The sequence below is a fragment of the Martes martes genome (genome assembly GCF_963455335.1).
Source record: "Martes martes genome assembly, chromosome: 16".
Classification (NCBI taxonomy): domain Eukaryota; kingdom Metazoa; phylum Chordata; class Mammalia; order Carnivora; family Mustelidae; genus Martes; species Martes martes.
The window spans coordinates 63338335-63352383 of NC_137904.1; the positions used below are offsets into that span (position 1 = coordinate 63338335).

At 55.9% G+C, this 14049-nt stretch overlaps 1 protein-coding gene across 1 annotated transcript in view; it reads left to right on the plus strand.

Annotated features, from left to right (window-relative positions):
- RPTOR (regulatory associated protein of MTOR complex 1) overlaps positions 1-14049 on the plus strand; it is a 316629-nt gene that overhangs the window by 128480 nt on the left and 174100 nt on the right. The window contains exon 5 of the mRNA XM_080826085.1: positions 7453-7599. Coding sequence (XP_080682211.1) covers positions 7453-7599 — 147 coding nt within the window. The remainder of the gene's footprint in view (positions 1-7452; positions 7600-14049) is intronic.

The window sequence follows — 14049 nt, forward strand, 5'->3', positions numbered from 1 at the left end:
ATGTTTACTATAAAATTATATTTTTTTTTAAAGATTTTTTTTATTTATTTATTTGAGAGAGAGAGAGAGAGAGCATGAAAGGGGTGAGGGGCAGAGGGAGAAGCTGGCTCCCTGATGAGCAGAGGGCCTGATGTGGGACTTGATCCTGGGACTCCAGGATCATGACCTGAGCTGAAGGCAGTTGCCCAACCAACTGAGCCACCCAGGTGCCCCATAAAATTGTATTTTGGAAGCTCTTACCAGGCTGTATGGAAAGGCAGTTGATTTTTGTACATTTCTTTTATGTTCATCAATTTTCTGTTTCCTTATTTTTTCTCATAGTTTATCCACACACACTTTTCTCTTGTTTCAATAGACTCTACGCTAGGTATAAAATAGCACATTGTTCAGGAAGTTGAACGTTGGTTCACGCAGACGCATGGTGTCGTGCATCGACCATTACCGTGTCACACAGGACAGTTGGACGGCCCCCGCCCCCCGGCAGCATTCGTGGACACTCGCCGTCGTCCACTTTCCAGAGCGCAGGTAGCTGGGATCATCGTCTGTGGCCTTCTCAGCTTGGCTCTCTCCAGCTGGGAATGTGCATTTCCGGTTCTCTCACGTGTTCTTGTGTCTTGATGGCTCATTTCTTTTTACCCTGAGTGACACATCACTGTCTGGATGGACCCCGATTGAAGGACATCTTGTTTGCTTCCGGGTTAGTTGGCTCTTGTGAATGCAGGTTTTTGGTTAGACAAGGTTTTTTACTAATTTGGGTCCATACCTCAGAGCGTGTTGCTGATCCGAGAGGGTGTTCAGCTCTCTAAGCCACCGTCAGGCTGTCCTCCGAAGGGGCTGCGTCAGTTGGCCTCCCAGCAGCAGGGATGAGAGTGCCCGGTGCCCCCCGTCCCACTGAGCACGCGCAGTTGCCAGTGTCTGGGAGTTTAGGCTCTTCTCATTAGGCGCACGGTGGTGTCTCGTTGTGGTTTGAATTTGCAGTTCCTTAACGACGTATGATGTGGAGTGTCTTCATCTGCTCACTGGCCGTCTGTGTACCTTCTTTGGTGGGGTGTCCGTATCGCTGCCCACTCTTTGGTTCAAGTGCTCTCCAGGCGCGGCATGCAGCCCAGTGGGGCCCGAGTTCACGACCCAAGATCAAGACCTGACGAGACCCAGAGTCCGGTGCTCGGCCAGCTGAGCCGCCCTGATGCCCCTGTTTTGCCCACTTTTAAATAAGGTTGTTTTCTTGCTCACTTTTTAGATTCTTTTTGTATTTCGGATGCAAGTGCTTTATCAGGTGTGTGTTCTGTAAATTCTCCCTCCCGGTCTGCGACTTGTGCTTTCGCTCGCCCAACACCACACATCCACTTTTTGGTGGATCCAGACCAGTTATTCTCTAGAATGTTTTGTCCTAAGCTTGTATCAGACGAGGCTGAGAGACCCCACTTCCTACCATCCACAGGGACGCGCTGTACATACGGCGATGAAGGTGTGTCACACAGGTACTAGTTGTCAGAGGGCTGGCCTGGCCCCGTCGGCAATCAGAGAATGGACTTGGAGACTGTGTGTTGCCAGCAGAGGAGCGGGACGTCTCACGACGACCCGCGGTCGGGTAAACCGCCCTGAGTGCGTGTGCCTGACGGGAGCGCTCCGAGTGCACAGAGCTAGAGTGTCGGCCCCAGAGAGAAAGCGCGCATCCACAGTCCTCATCAGAGCTTCGAAGAACCGTCTGTCAGTCATTGCGGGTCAGAACGGAAGTTAAAATTACAGCTAAAGTGGGCAATTAAAAACTTTCTCACAGAGAAAATGCCAAATGTAGTATGTGTTTTCTAGTTAAAAAGGAATCCGTTACCACCATGAAAGCTTGGAACGCCACCATCGGCCACTTTGCGCAGCGGACACCAGCCTCTGTCAACACAGCGGACTGTGCACCTTCTCAGGCGTGGCTGGCGGGTCCCCCACGTCTCCATGAGGCCTGGGGGATCGGCCTCCTGCAGCGTATACCCTCTGAGCACAGAACTTGGAATTGCAGGTCTCTGAAAAATCCTCAACTATTTGCACATTGAGTAACGGGTGTGTCAAGAAAGATACCACAAAGGAAAGTAAAGATAATTGAGACTGAACAATGAGACTGGGCCACCAAATTTGCAGGATGCAGTTAACTTAAATCTTTATCCAGAAAGGCAGGAAGGTTTGAAATATAGAATCTCGGTTTCTGCCTTAAGAAACTAGAAAACAATAGGCCCACTAAGCTCAAAGCAAGTAGAACGAGAGACGTATCAAAGGGCACCGAGGAGTAAAGTAGAGGACGGGCCGTGGAGAGGGCCGACCACTCACATCGTTTTTCTGAAGGACGAGTCTCTAGCTGGATGGATCAAGAGGGAGGGAGAAGACGGGATCCACGTTTGGAAATGAAAGAGCGGGCATCACCACGTACCCTGTAGACGTAGAAAAGATGAGGACAGATTAATATTTTATACCAATAAATTTAACAACTTAAATTAGATGGGAAATGCCTTAAAACACACAACTTACCCAGAGTGACCCAGAGTGAAACAGAAAACCCGAGGAGCCCTGTATCCATCAGAGACTGAATTTGTGGTTGAAAGTCTTACAGTCGACTGGTGGACGAGTGGGTATTTTCCTTTGAAAATTATCATACGGCAAACTGTTTCCTGATGAGTGTCTGTAAACTGTTAAATCATAAAGGGAAAAAAGGCATCTGGGGGGTGTTCCTCCTAAAGCAGGAGGCGCACAGGCGGTGGGAAGCGAGGAGCGAGGCCCCGGAGTCTGTCCTCCAGCCTCGCCGGCCGCCCCAGGCACTGCAGGAGCGGGTCCCACCCCAGCGGCCGCGGATGGGCCCCGCGGTATGTGTGTAACTGCCCTCCCCGCCCCGCCCCCAGCCCTGCCGGGCTGACGCACGTGGGGTTGAGAACTTCTGCTCTATAAATCCGGTTCTCAAATAGGATAAGACATCCGAGGAATGGGTTAGGGTTTTATCTCTTAGCATCAGGGGAATCATATTTTTTTTGAATGTTGAAGCTCTTACAAAGAAATAGTCCCAAGTTTTCCAGCACTTCTCCTAAAGAGATGGGATCTGCGCTGACTGTCTTCAGTGGTCGCAGACAAACATCAAGTGCTAGAAATCCTCGGAAAAGTCAGGTCTACAATAAAATTAACAGCTGTTTTTCTCTTGGAGCCCGCGGCACTCTCAGTACGGGTACAGTAGTTACAAGAAATGATTCGGTAGGATTTGGCGCCAACGTTGCTCTAGAATTACAAGTGTGCGAGTGTGACAGTGGCACACGGAGGAGCCTCCGCCATCCACCCTCCCGCGGCCTCGAGGACGCGCTGTGCAAGGAGCGGAGGGGCAAGCCCGCCACCGCCCGTAGAGCGCAGCTTCCCAAACCAGTACAGGCTGTTACTTAGTGACATTGACTCGGAAGCGCCGACGCAGCACCCGGGTATCTGACTGCGACAAAGGAAGGGCGGACGGAAGTTTGGCGAAGCCAGTGAGCCTCCAGCCGGGCGGGGTTCGAGGGACCGAGAGTTCGCTTGGGGCTCCCGCTCCCGAGTTGCCGGCGGCCGTGCGTGGTCCAGGAGCCAGGCTCTTCCACGCCTGACGTTCCGGGCCGTCCCGTCCCCCGGGGGGGTCCTGTATTCGGAGGACGCCCTTTGGAAGGAAAATGCGTCTTCTGCGTCTTCCTGTGGACCCCTTCGCAGGCGGGACCGCGGGGCCACACATGGGGTCAGGAGGAGGCTCGCCACCCCGGGGGTCCCTCCGGGAAAGCCCTCGGGAGGAGGCACGTGACCGTGGCTGAGACCTCTGACTCACCCTTGGACGTTTTTGGCCAAAGGTGCGCTCGGAGTCTTCTCAGAAATGGGGAGGTGCTTCCCCCGAGGTGCATGGCTTCCCCCGGGGAGCCCAGGGCCGCTCTCCCCACCTCCTGTCCCGGCGCCGCCCCGTGCTTGGCTTAGCCCGGAGGACGGTCAGACGAAGCGGGGGGACCTTTCTTTTTCGTGTTTAATATAACCTGGCAGATTAAGTGGATTGTGATGAATAAATTATCTAAAACCCATTTCAGTGTCTTTGTTTGAAATGAAAACTTGGCCTTGAGTCTGTTTTTCAAGAGAAGGGAGAGATGCGTTCTCTGAATGGGGAGCTCTGGCGGGGGAGGAACCAGACGACCGCCTGGCGGGCCCAGGGTGTCCGGCGGCCTCCCGCATGGAGGGGGCCCTGTGCCCCTCCAGCCTGGACAGCTGGTTCCGCCGAGGTGACGTGGGACGGGAGGAACAGCTGTGCTTTGGACGTTGGTTAGTAGTTCGACGCTTCTCCGTTCAGCACCGTTTCTGTGACAGACACTTCCCAGGTCCCCATCGCGTGCAGAGCAGAGCCCGGTACGCATGCTTCCCACACAGAGCCCTTTCCTCCCCCTCACCTCCGTTCCCCCCCAATGATATCGTCGTCTGGGCAGTGTTCTAAGACTTGCACTTTTTAAATCATAATAAGGCTTGAATATCTTTCTGCTTCGATCCATAGCAATGAGCCCAGTCTTTTTAGGGCTGCGTGGTGTTCCAGGGTGTGGATGTGTGGACATTCCTCTGCTTAATGGTCCTTCACGTGGGATGTGCGAGGATGCGGGATGGGCTGTGGTGGTCCACGCAGGTCGCTGGGGCTTGCTGGGGCCTCCTTGGGACGTGAGGCCCAGGCCTCTTCCATCTGACCGTCCCCTTCTGTCCCTCTGCTCTTGTCCTCTGCGCGGTTGGAGATGTGTCACCATGTCTGCATTCCCGCAGTGGGGAGAGAGGAAGAGGTGAGCAGGAGGGTGGCCCTGATGACTTGCACACATCGCTTCCGATCGTGTCCCGTTGGCCGGAGTTTGCAAGGTCAGACTGAGCTGGGGAGGAAGCTGGGACGTGTGCCCAGCGGGAACGTGCACTCGTGAGGCAGGGGAGGAAAGACAGATTCGACTCGCCGTCTCTTCCGTGGTGGCATTTAGATGGCTGACAGGGTTTTACAGCAGGAGGATCGTTCGACCGTGTGCATGCATTTCCGTGTGCAGAGGCAAGTATCTCCGTAGGACGGACACCTAGGAGTCAAAGGGATATACATTTAAAACTGGTGCGCACTCCCGGCGCGCTCCCAAACGGTCGTCCAGAAGAGCTTCCCGGGTCGTTTGGGGGCTCAGTCGGCTGTCTGTCCGACTCTTGATTTCGGCTCAAGTCGTGATCTCTGGATCGTGAGATCGAGCCCCTCGTGGGGCTCCGTGTTCAGTGCTCAGCAGGGAGCCGGCTTGAGACTCTCTCCCCTGCCCCTCCCCCCAACATGCTGTCTTTCTAAAAAAAAAAAGAAAATGTAAAAGCTTCCATATTCACCCGCCCGCCCGCAAGCAACGGGTGCCCTGTCGCTTCCCGCTCTGTCCGTCTTCTGGACGTCCCTTCGCTGCGCTGGGTGAGGACAGGCGCGTGCGCGGACAGCTGGTTCGCACTGTGCCGTGTGTTCCCACAACTCCTCGAGAGCGCACAGCTCTCGCACCCCTTCCTCAGTCCTGCTGGCGCGGCTACGGTGTGTGTGGTTCTCACCACCGTGGGTCTGGGCAGAAGCTCGTGCGCCCGTGAACGCTGGGAAGATCCCGTCTGTGTGTCGTGCCCTCCTTGCTCTTGAATCGCTTGTCGTTGGTGTGTGTTTTTTCAGAACTATATAATTTCTGTGTTATTTTATTTCTCTTCAAGACTTCTGAGTTTTGTAGGAGGACTTTATTGAACCAAAATAAAAATCTTTTATTCTGTTTTTATATTTAGTTTTAAAATCTATCCTGGATTTTTTGCGCGTGGAGCCTCGGCAGTACCGAATGGCTGGTGAGGTTCTGTGGTGTCACTTACTGAATTGTTCTTCCTTCACGGAGCTAAAGTGCCGCCCTCGTTGTGATTATACATGTGGGTCTATTTCTGGATGTTCTTTTCTGTTGATTTGTTTTTCTCGCCCTCCCTGATACCATCCTGTAATTACCACGGATTTATAGTATATTTAATATCTTGTGCGGGTCCCTGCTCATTATTCTTTATTTGAAAATGGGTGCGTGTGCATGCGCACGCGATGTTCTCGTGCAGTTCTGTTCCACGCTGACTTTGGGATCAGCCTGTCAGACCGCTGGTACTTGGGGCGTGCGTGGACGCGTCCGGTGAGTGTGCCCAGGGACGGCATTTCCAAACGTTCTTGATCGTAACACAGCGACGACCTGCCAGCCACAGGCAGGGCAGGGCAGCCTGGCAAAGCAGCCCAGTGTCAGCGGAGCAGGGTTCTTCCTTCTTGGGGCCCAGATGTCTGCCCCCACACGCACACGCACCTGTGCTGTCCGCGTGTGGCCTCATCCCGTCTGGGTTGACTTAGATCTCCTATTTGCTGTGCGTTTTGGGAAAGCCTCTGCCGGCTGCCTTCATCCCGTCACAGATGTCGCTGGGCCCTGCAGGGTCCTCTGGGCTCCTGGCCTGTTTTCCTGGCTGTTCTCACCATCCTCGTGGCGACACCAGAGGCTCCTCTGAGGGGGAACACAGTCCCCTTCGCTGCAAGTGTACGGCGTTGGCTCTGGCAGCTCTGCCAGGCACGCGGGGGTTGCGAGGAAGGGTAAATGCGGGTGGTGGTCTGTGCGGAAAGGCCCCTGCCTCTGAGCGAGGAGTGTCCTCGTCTCTCTGCTGAGGTGAGAACATCCTGCTCTATGATTCCCAGTCGTCTCCCGAGTGTTTTCGAGTACTGAACAGTACAGTGTGTCCAGAAAAAATTTCACTTAGTGGATTCATGTTAATAAGTTTCTGTTCAGTGGTTTGAAAAAATCAGAGTGCCAAATCCGCTTGTATCCCTTAAGTGTGATTTCCAAGTCATCTGCAGGATTAAGTGCTTACGGTTCTCTGAAATAGAAGGTACATTGGGGGAAACATGCAGACTTGAGCCTAGGCAGCTCCTTGGAACGTCTCCCTGGTACGTGAGGGACGTGGCATGTTCTAGAAGCACACACGAGTCACGGAGGAAGATGGCAAGCAGGGAAAGGAAAGGGGCATGTGCACATCCTTTAAGGGTGTAAGGGGGGCCGTGGTTTGGTTCCCGGGGCTGGGAGAGGAAGGTAGGTGGGGAAGTCCTGCTGGTAGGACACGTGGAGGGAAGTCCCGCCATGAGCAGGACTGTGGCCCGGGTTCCCAGGAGACAGCGAGCCGCTGAATCCAGCGGCGACAGCGGAGGAGCTCTGGGGCGGGGCCAGGACTGGGGCCGCCGTGTGGCACTCATAGGTCAGGGCACAGTGGCACGCGGGCATGTGGCGGAGGGTGTAGTTGGCTATGACTTACCACGTTTATGAGCCGTGACGCAGCCCTCCGTGCCACCTGGCCCGGGGTGTCGTCCCTCCCCTGTTGCGCAGGGGGCGGGTTGGCGGTCCTGTGCAGGAGGCGTAAGCCACACGTGCACTGTGTTTTGTTTTCCAGAACTACACGCAGTACATCCCTCTGTCTGTGTATGACCTGCAGACGTGGATGGGCAGCCCGTCTATATTCGTCTATGACTGCTCCAACGCCGGCTTGATCGTCAAGTCCTTCAAGCAGTTCGCCCTGCAGAGGGAGCAGGAGCTGGAGGTGAGGCCCTCGTGCCCCAGGACTGGGGCTGAGTCTCCACGGGTTTCCTCAAGGCTGGGGCGGGGGCCGGCTCCCTTCGTCGTCTCCGAGCACTCGGGGTGCCCTGGTGGGTTTAGTGACAGAGAGCTGGGAGGCACTCGGCACGAGCCTCGGGGCGCATTTTTACATCTCCTTTTACTCAGTCATTTTTAATCTAGACATTAATTAAGTGATAACATTAACAGGGTTGGTTTGCGCTCCAGTGGCCTCTGCCTCTGAGATAAATGCTTAAATAAAGCAGACACATGGATTTTGGGAGGAACGGACCCGTGGCCGGGCATAGGCATCAATTCCACGTCTTTGTCATTGTCCCCGCCGCGTGTGTGCATGTGTGTGCGTGCGTGCGCACGCGTGCGTTAAAAACACCCACTGAGCTAAGTGCAGAAGACGAGCGCCAGCATGGCCACCAGTCCCTCTGTCTGAGGAGCTGGAGAGCCAGGGCCGTGCTCTGCTCGCAGAGAGACGGCTCACTTGGTTGTTTTAGTTAATATTTGATGTTTGAACCGAACAGTGAATCTTGAAGAGAAATTGCAGAGGCGTTTTCAATTAAGAGACCTCCATCCCGTGGTCTGCGCGGGAGTGGGGGAATCAAATATTCTGCGGCCTCGAGGGGATCATGAATTCCGACTGGTGGCAGTGCAGGAAATACTCGATTCCGGAGCAGACGTGGTCCCGAGTACGTGTTCCCTCCAGCCCGTTTGGGTATGTTCAGTTTTAATGTGATCCTGTGCCCGTTTCATCAGAGGCTGTGGCTGACATAATCAGCAATAAAATTTGAAATTCTACGTGGTAGAATTTAAAATTAACATGTCACGCAGTTTAGTATTTTATATTTATAAACGAAGTCCCCGCGCAGAACATTGCGTAAGAGCGACTGGTACATACGGTGCCCCTTATCCTTGGGGACGGAGCCCGGCTCCGCGAGGCGTGACGCCTGCGTTCTGTAATGAGAGGAGGGAAGACCACGTTTCATGTCGTCCGATGATTGCCTGGATTTTGGGCGTCTCCTGCACGTTTACCGGAGGGACGGGTCATCTAATGAGCACCGAAGACTCAGAGCCCCGAGAGGTGATACGCTTTTCCTCACATCAAGTAACAGATATTGCAAAAAAGCTTTTTCTTTTTGCGTGCAAAATACGTAAGTGAAATGCCAGAGGATGCTGCCTGGTTCTGGTCCCGGTTCCTGAGCTTCGGGCTGGTGAGGGAAAGACAGTACGTCTGCCTCCGCGGCCCACGGCGCCGTGGACTCGGCCTCTCCCCCCGCCTCCCGCGGAAGGCAGGTGCTCCCCCCGGCGGGGGCCTGAGCGCCGACTTTCCGGTCCGCGCCGTCACCACCTCGTGCTCTCTGTATGTCGCCGAGCCATACTCAGCCTCGGAAACTGCTCAGTTCAGTGAGTGCGACGAAAAAGCCTTCCGTGCATCTTTTTTGGGAAAAAAATGTTTAATTGACTAATTTCTCATGGGGGAGAGCAAATGAGAAATCCATTATCTGAAGTGGCAGATAGATGGCAGTGCAAAGTCCCGCCATGTGTTTTATAATTAGCTCTGACTTTCATCTCCCTTCCTCTGTAATTACAGTGCGGAGAAGTCTCGTGTTTGCCGTCGCACGTGCTGCGATCGGCTACTGTTCAGTTGGTCTCTTGCATAAATAGCGGAAATTAAAATGATAAATGATAAAACTGACTCGCAGCTAATCTCTTAGTGTTTGTTTTTACTGTCCTGTGGTGTGCCGGACGGAGCGGAGTCTAGTGTAGCCTCTTCGCTTCCTTCTCCCGCGTCATTCCTCCCTGCTCTGCGGCTGGTCCCAGACGCTGTAACTGCTTTCCCGGGGAGGCGAGGATCGTGAGCTGCAGGAAGTCGGCCGGTGCGATGGGCTATGCGACCTGTAGGGAGAAGACGGTGACCGTGACTGTGTGGAAGGCGCGGAGACGGTTCCTGGGACGGAGAGCCTCCAGGACGGGACAGCCGCGAGGGGCGTGCGTCTGGAGGGTGGCTGTCGGCTTTCACATTCTCCGTGGGCCCATGCCGCGCTGAGGACCGGGAACCGCCCCGAGAGCGTTGTTGGTGCCACAGAAGCCCTCCCCGGCCCCCCAGAAAGCACCACGAAAACTGCTGCTCGCGGCTGGAACCGTGTCTCCGCCAGGAGCACGCACTGCCCCTCAGCCGTCTTCTGCACGTTTTTCGTTGTGTCACGATGCTTTGTAGTTTGAGCATTAAGAGTTTGTTTTCAAGTCTCTGTACCTCAGTGTTCTTTTTAAAATCAGTAGCTTTATTATCACCAAGTGAGCATACGCCATGATTTTAGAGATCAGCTGGCACAGGGGCAGTGGCGGGTAGAGCGGGTCCTGGTCGCGCCCGGCCTGGCCAGGGCTCGTTCCGAAGGGAACCTCTCTCTCTGGTTCCTCTGCTGAGCGGCTCTGTAAGTGCAGATAACCTGCCTGTCCTGGTGCTTCTCAGTTCCCAGATTTGGGGTTGTCTGTGAGCTTTCGGCCATTGGACAAACCGCAGGCCGCTGCCACCAGTCAGTTCGGTTGAAGAAGCGAAGGGACGTAGAGCTCTGGTGGCAACAGGCCGTGATGCGACATTTGCCGGTTGTGTTGGTGCGTTCTCCAGGGCAGTTGAAGGGGGTGGCCACTCACTGCCCCTCCCCTCCTCACGGCCGTTTAGTTGTAATCATGGGCTTCAGGCTCAGTGTACTTTGTAGCTTTTGCACATCTAAATAAAACCCTTTTGTGTATTTCTGGTTCCATCAGTAGTCGGTGACGTCTTTCGGGTTTTAGGCTCCGTGCGGACTTCTGTGGCCGTCTTCTGTTCCTTGACTGAGTGTCCGCGCTTGGTACATGGGCCAGTTCTGAAACGCGACAGATGTCACAACCATGTGGAGGTCGCTCACCACACAGCTGAACCGGGTGCTTTGGTTTCCTATTTTGTCCCAGTTTGTTCCTTTGACTTTCCTGGAGACTTTCTCTTTTCTCCTTGACTTAGCTCTCGCACGTTTCCTGGGTTCCCGGAGTTGCCGGGTTCACAGTGCATCTCAGAATGTGCCCGTCCCGGAGCGCGCTGCACGCCAGCTCCCCGCTCCTCGTCCGGGTGGCCGTGGTGACGGCGCCTCCCGGAGCTGCCATCCTGGGCTCCCCCTTCAGGGCCTCCCGGGTGCAGCCAGGGTTTTCCAGAGCCTCTGCCCCTCCCTTGGTCCTCTCCTTCGTTCTGCTGTGGTAGAGCCTCAGGTCACACCCAGAGGACGGGCGCGTAGGGGTCATCTTTCTCAGCCCCCCCCGCTGGGCGCCCGCATGGTTGCTTCTGGCGGGAAGGGACGGAGCAGCCGCTTCTAAACCCGTCGCACTGAGTCTCTGTCAGGAAGCCCTGTGAGGCTCGCCATGTGGTCAGTCGCTGTGCAGCTGGGCCTGGGCCACTCGTACCCTCCGCTCTGGTGCCCACGGCCGGTGGCGTTCTCTCCTGCCGCTGGCAGTGCCTGGGCATGAGGCGGGAAGAAGGGGCCCGGGCCAGGGTTGGCACATCCGCCTCCCTTCACCGACGGCCGAGCAGACGTCCTGTTGTACGTGTGGCTGGCCCAGGTGACGTGGCCCCACTGTGGTTGGGGGTGGCCGCAGGGAGTGGCATGGGGCACGAGTAAGTGGACAACCTGACGGTGACTATCTGCAGCCTTGGGTGTGTGTGCAAGCCCTACGGGGCCCCCGGGTGGCACATAGGGGCCTGGGTGTGGTGGCGGGCCCAGGAGTGCCCCGGAGACACACTGGGCTGAGCAGCACGCCAGCAAGCCATGGCCCTGAGCACAGTCTTCCTGGGACTGGGACTGGGACTGGTGCTCGGGCCGTTTCTAGGTGACCAGTGGGGAGCAGGGAGCGTGTCTTCCCTGTGCCGGGACGGTTGCTGTACCGCTCAGTCCACCCCTCAGCAGCCTCCTCTCCTCTTGCGGACTGTTGGCGCTCTGCAAGGCTCTTCTCTGGACTCCACCAAGCCAGTCCCGCGTCCGCCCTCCGCGCTCTGCTCACTGTTGTCCGGCCCACGCTGCTGGCTCACATGGTGCCCCGGCTCACAGAGACCTGTCGCGTGGACCCTTGTTTGCGTAGCGACAAGCAAACTCGCTCTCGCAGCACCCCTGAGTCCAGATGGAGCCACCCTGCTTCCCGCGGGCCTTCCTGTGTACGAACTGACATGTGACATCATCACTCGTCTGTCACGGTGACTACGTTTTATGACACAGAGTTAAAGTAATTCTGACAAAAAAGAACTAACTGCAGACTCTTCGCATCTCTTCAGGACGCGTTAAGTGTGCGTTCTGTAGGACTGTGGACTCCGGTCCTGACAGCACGTCGCAAGGATGCCCAGTGGACTTGGCCGGCAAGTCTGCGGTCTGCGTCAGGGTCCTGTTTGCACTCGCCGGACACCGCAGGCCGGTTCCCAGCATCCCGGCAGAGTTGTGTGTCGCAGCTGCCGCTCACCGCGAGGAGTCTGTGTGTGTGGATGGGCGATGTTCTCTGGGCACCCGCTGTGGGGACGCGGGGCGCTGTGCTGGGGGCCTCGAGGCCCACCCAGCTCCGTGGCTCCGGCACAGCAGCCTCGAAGCCCCCGCCCTGTCCAGCCGCGGAGCTGTCACCGGCGGGCGGTGGAGAAACAGGAAGTCGGTTCATGTTCTTTAGGTCTCACTGGTGCTGATTTGTGGGTTTGTAAATGGCGTCCCCCTCTTCTCTGTGTCATGCCCGTTTCCCCAAGTACTGACTCTTCTCTTGGGTTTACGTGGATTGTTCTCTTTTATCCTGGAGGCGTGTGACGACTGCGCTGTCTCCCGTGTGGACGAGGGAGGGGAAGCCCCCGTGTACTCACAGGTGGGAATTCTTAGCCGGGAAAGTGGCCGGGGGGCTGGCTGGCTGCGGGCGTAGTCGCCGTGCAGGGCTGTTACCTCCCTGGGACGCCAACTGCCTCACCAGCTGCCCTGCTTTGCCCCAGGTGCATCAGGAACTCTTTTAGAGAAGAAAACCCGAGAGCTTTCCGGGGAGGAGTGGCAAGGATGGCGGCAGGATGCCTGGCCCAGGCTCGCGGGTGAGCCGTGGGCTGTCCAATGGCAGCTGTTCAGGTGACCCTGGTCCTCCAGCCCATGCCACGGCAGGTTGTGGCTGTGACCCCCCTTCACCTCTTTTTTTTTTTTTTTTTAAGATTTTATTTATTTATTTGACAGAGATGACAAGCAGGCAGAGAGAGAGAGGGAAGCAGGCTCCCCACTGAGCAGAGAGCCCGATGTGGGGCTCGATCCCAGGACCCCGGGATCATGACCTGAGCCAAAGGCAGAGGCTTTAACCCACTGAGCCACCCAGGCACCCCTCCCCCTTCACCTCTTGCTTCTCTGCCCACACTCTGGACAGTTTCCTGCCTTCGTTTTAATAAAGTCCGGCCACGTCCACCCTGTGTCCCTTACACTTTCTGTAGAGTAAGCAGTGAGGATCCATAATAGCAAGATTTTCAAAGCGAGTAGTGATAAATGTACAATACGCTTGACGTTCTCATACACAGAAGAGTGTCATGTGTAATTTAAGAAGAAATGCTACCATTTCAACTGCTTTATAGGCAAGAGTGTGTGGGTTTAATCTAAAAACAATACAGCAGCAACCCCTTTAATTGAGATCCCACAGCGGCTGGCTGGGGGGAAGAAAGCCATCCGTTATGGAGGGGAAGGGTCTAGTGGGCCAGGCTGGTCTGCAGGGGGGTCTGGGGGGCTGCTGCGCTGACCAGAAAGCAGAACGGCTCGTGGAGAAGCCATAGGGAGAAGCTGCCTTGAGGGCATCGGGACTCTCACTGCAAGTGGGCACCAGGACATGGAGCCATGAGGGCGGGAAGGTGGCGTCAGGGGAGGCGCAGAGCAGAACTGGGCTCCCACTCCGGGGCCACGGCTGCCGGCACGTCTGAGTTAATGGGTGCAGCCTCCCTTCCTTGTCCCGCACATTCTCTCTGCAGAGCGTTTTATGTTTAATCCCATCGTCTGTGTGATGGAAAAGACCTGACCGGCCCCTGAGCTCTGCTGGGCTGGGTACCCGCACACTGTCCCTCCTGTGGGTCGTGTGGGACCCCAAGGTCTCCTCTGTCAGCTCCTGTTCCAGTTCACCACCCGTAACCTGGCCACGTAGGGAGGAAAAGCAGTGATTTCTCTGCCGGATGAGTTTTGGATCCCTCGTGGCTGACGGTATCGTGGGACCCACAGACGAGCAGTGTGTCCCGTCGTCGCTCACCTTTCGGGGTGGAACGGCCCCTCTGCTTCCTTCACAAACACTTCCCAGGTCTGCACACGTCCTCAGGGGACCTCACGCGGTGGGGTGTTACATAGGTGATTTGACAGTTAGGTGCGTGTGGTCTGTGGTGTCTCTTCTTCCTGCGTCGCCAGCCGTCATCAGGTCTGCA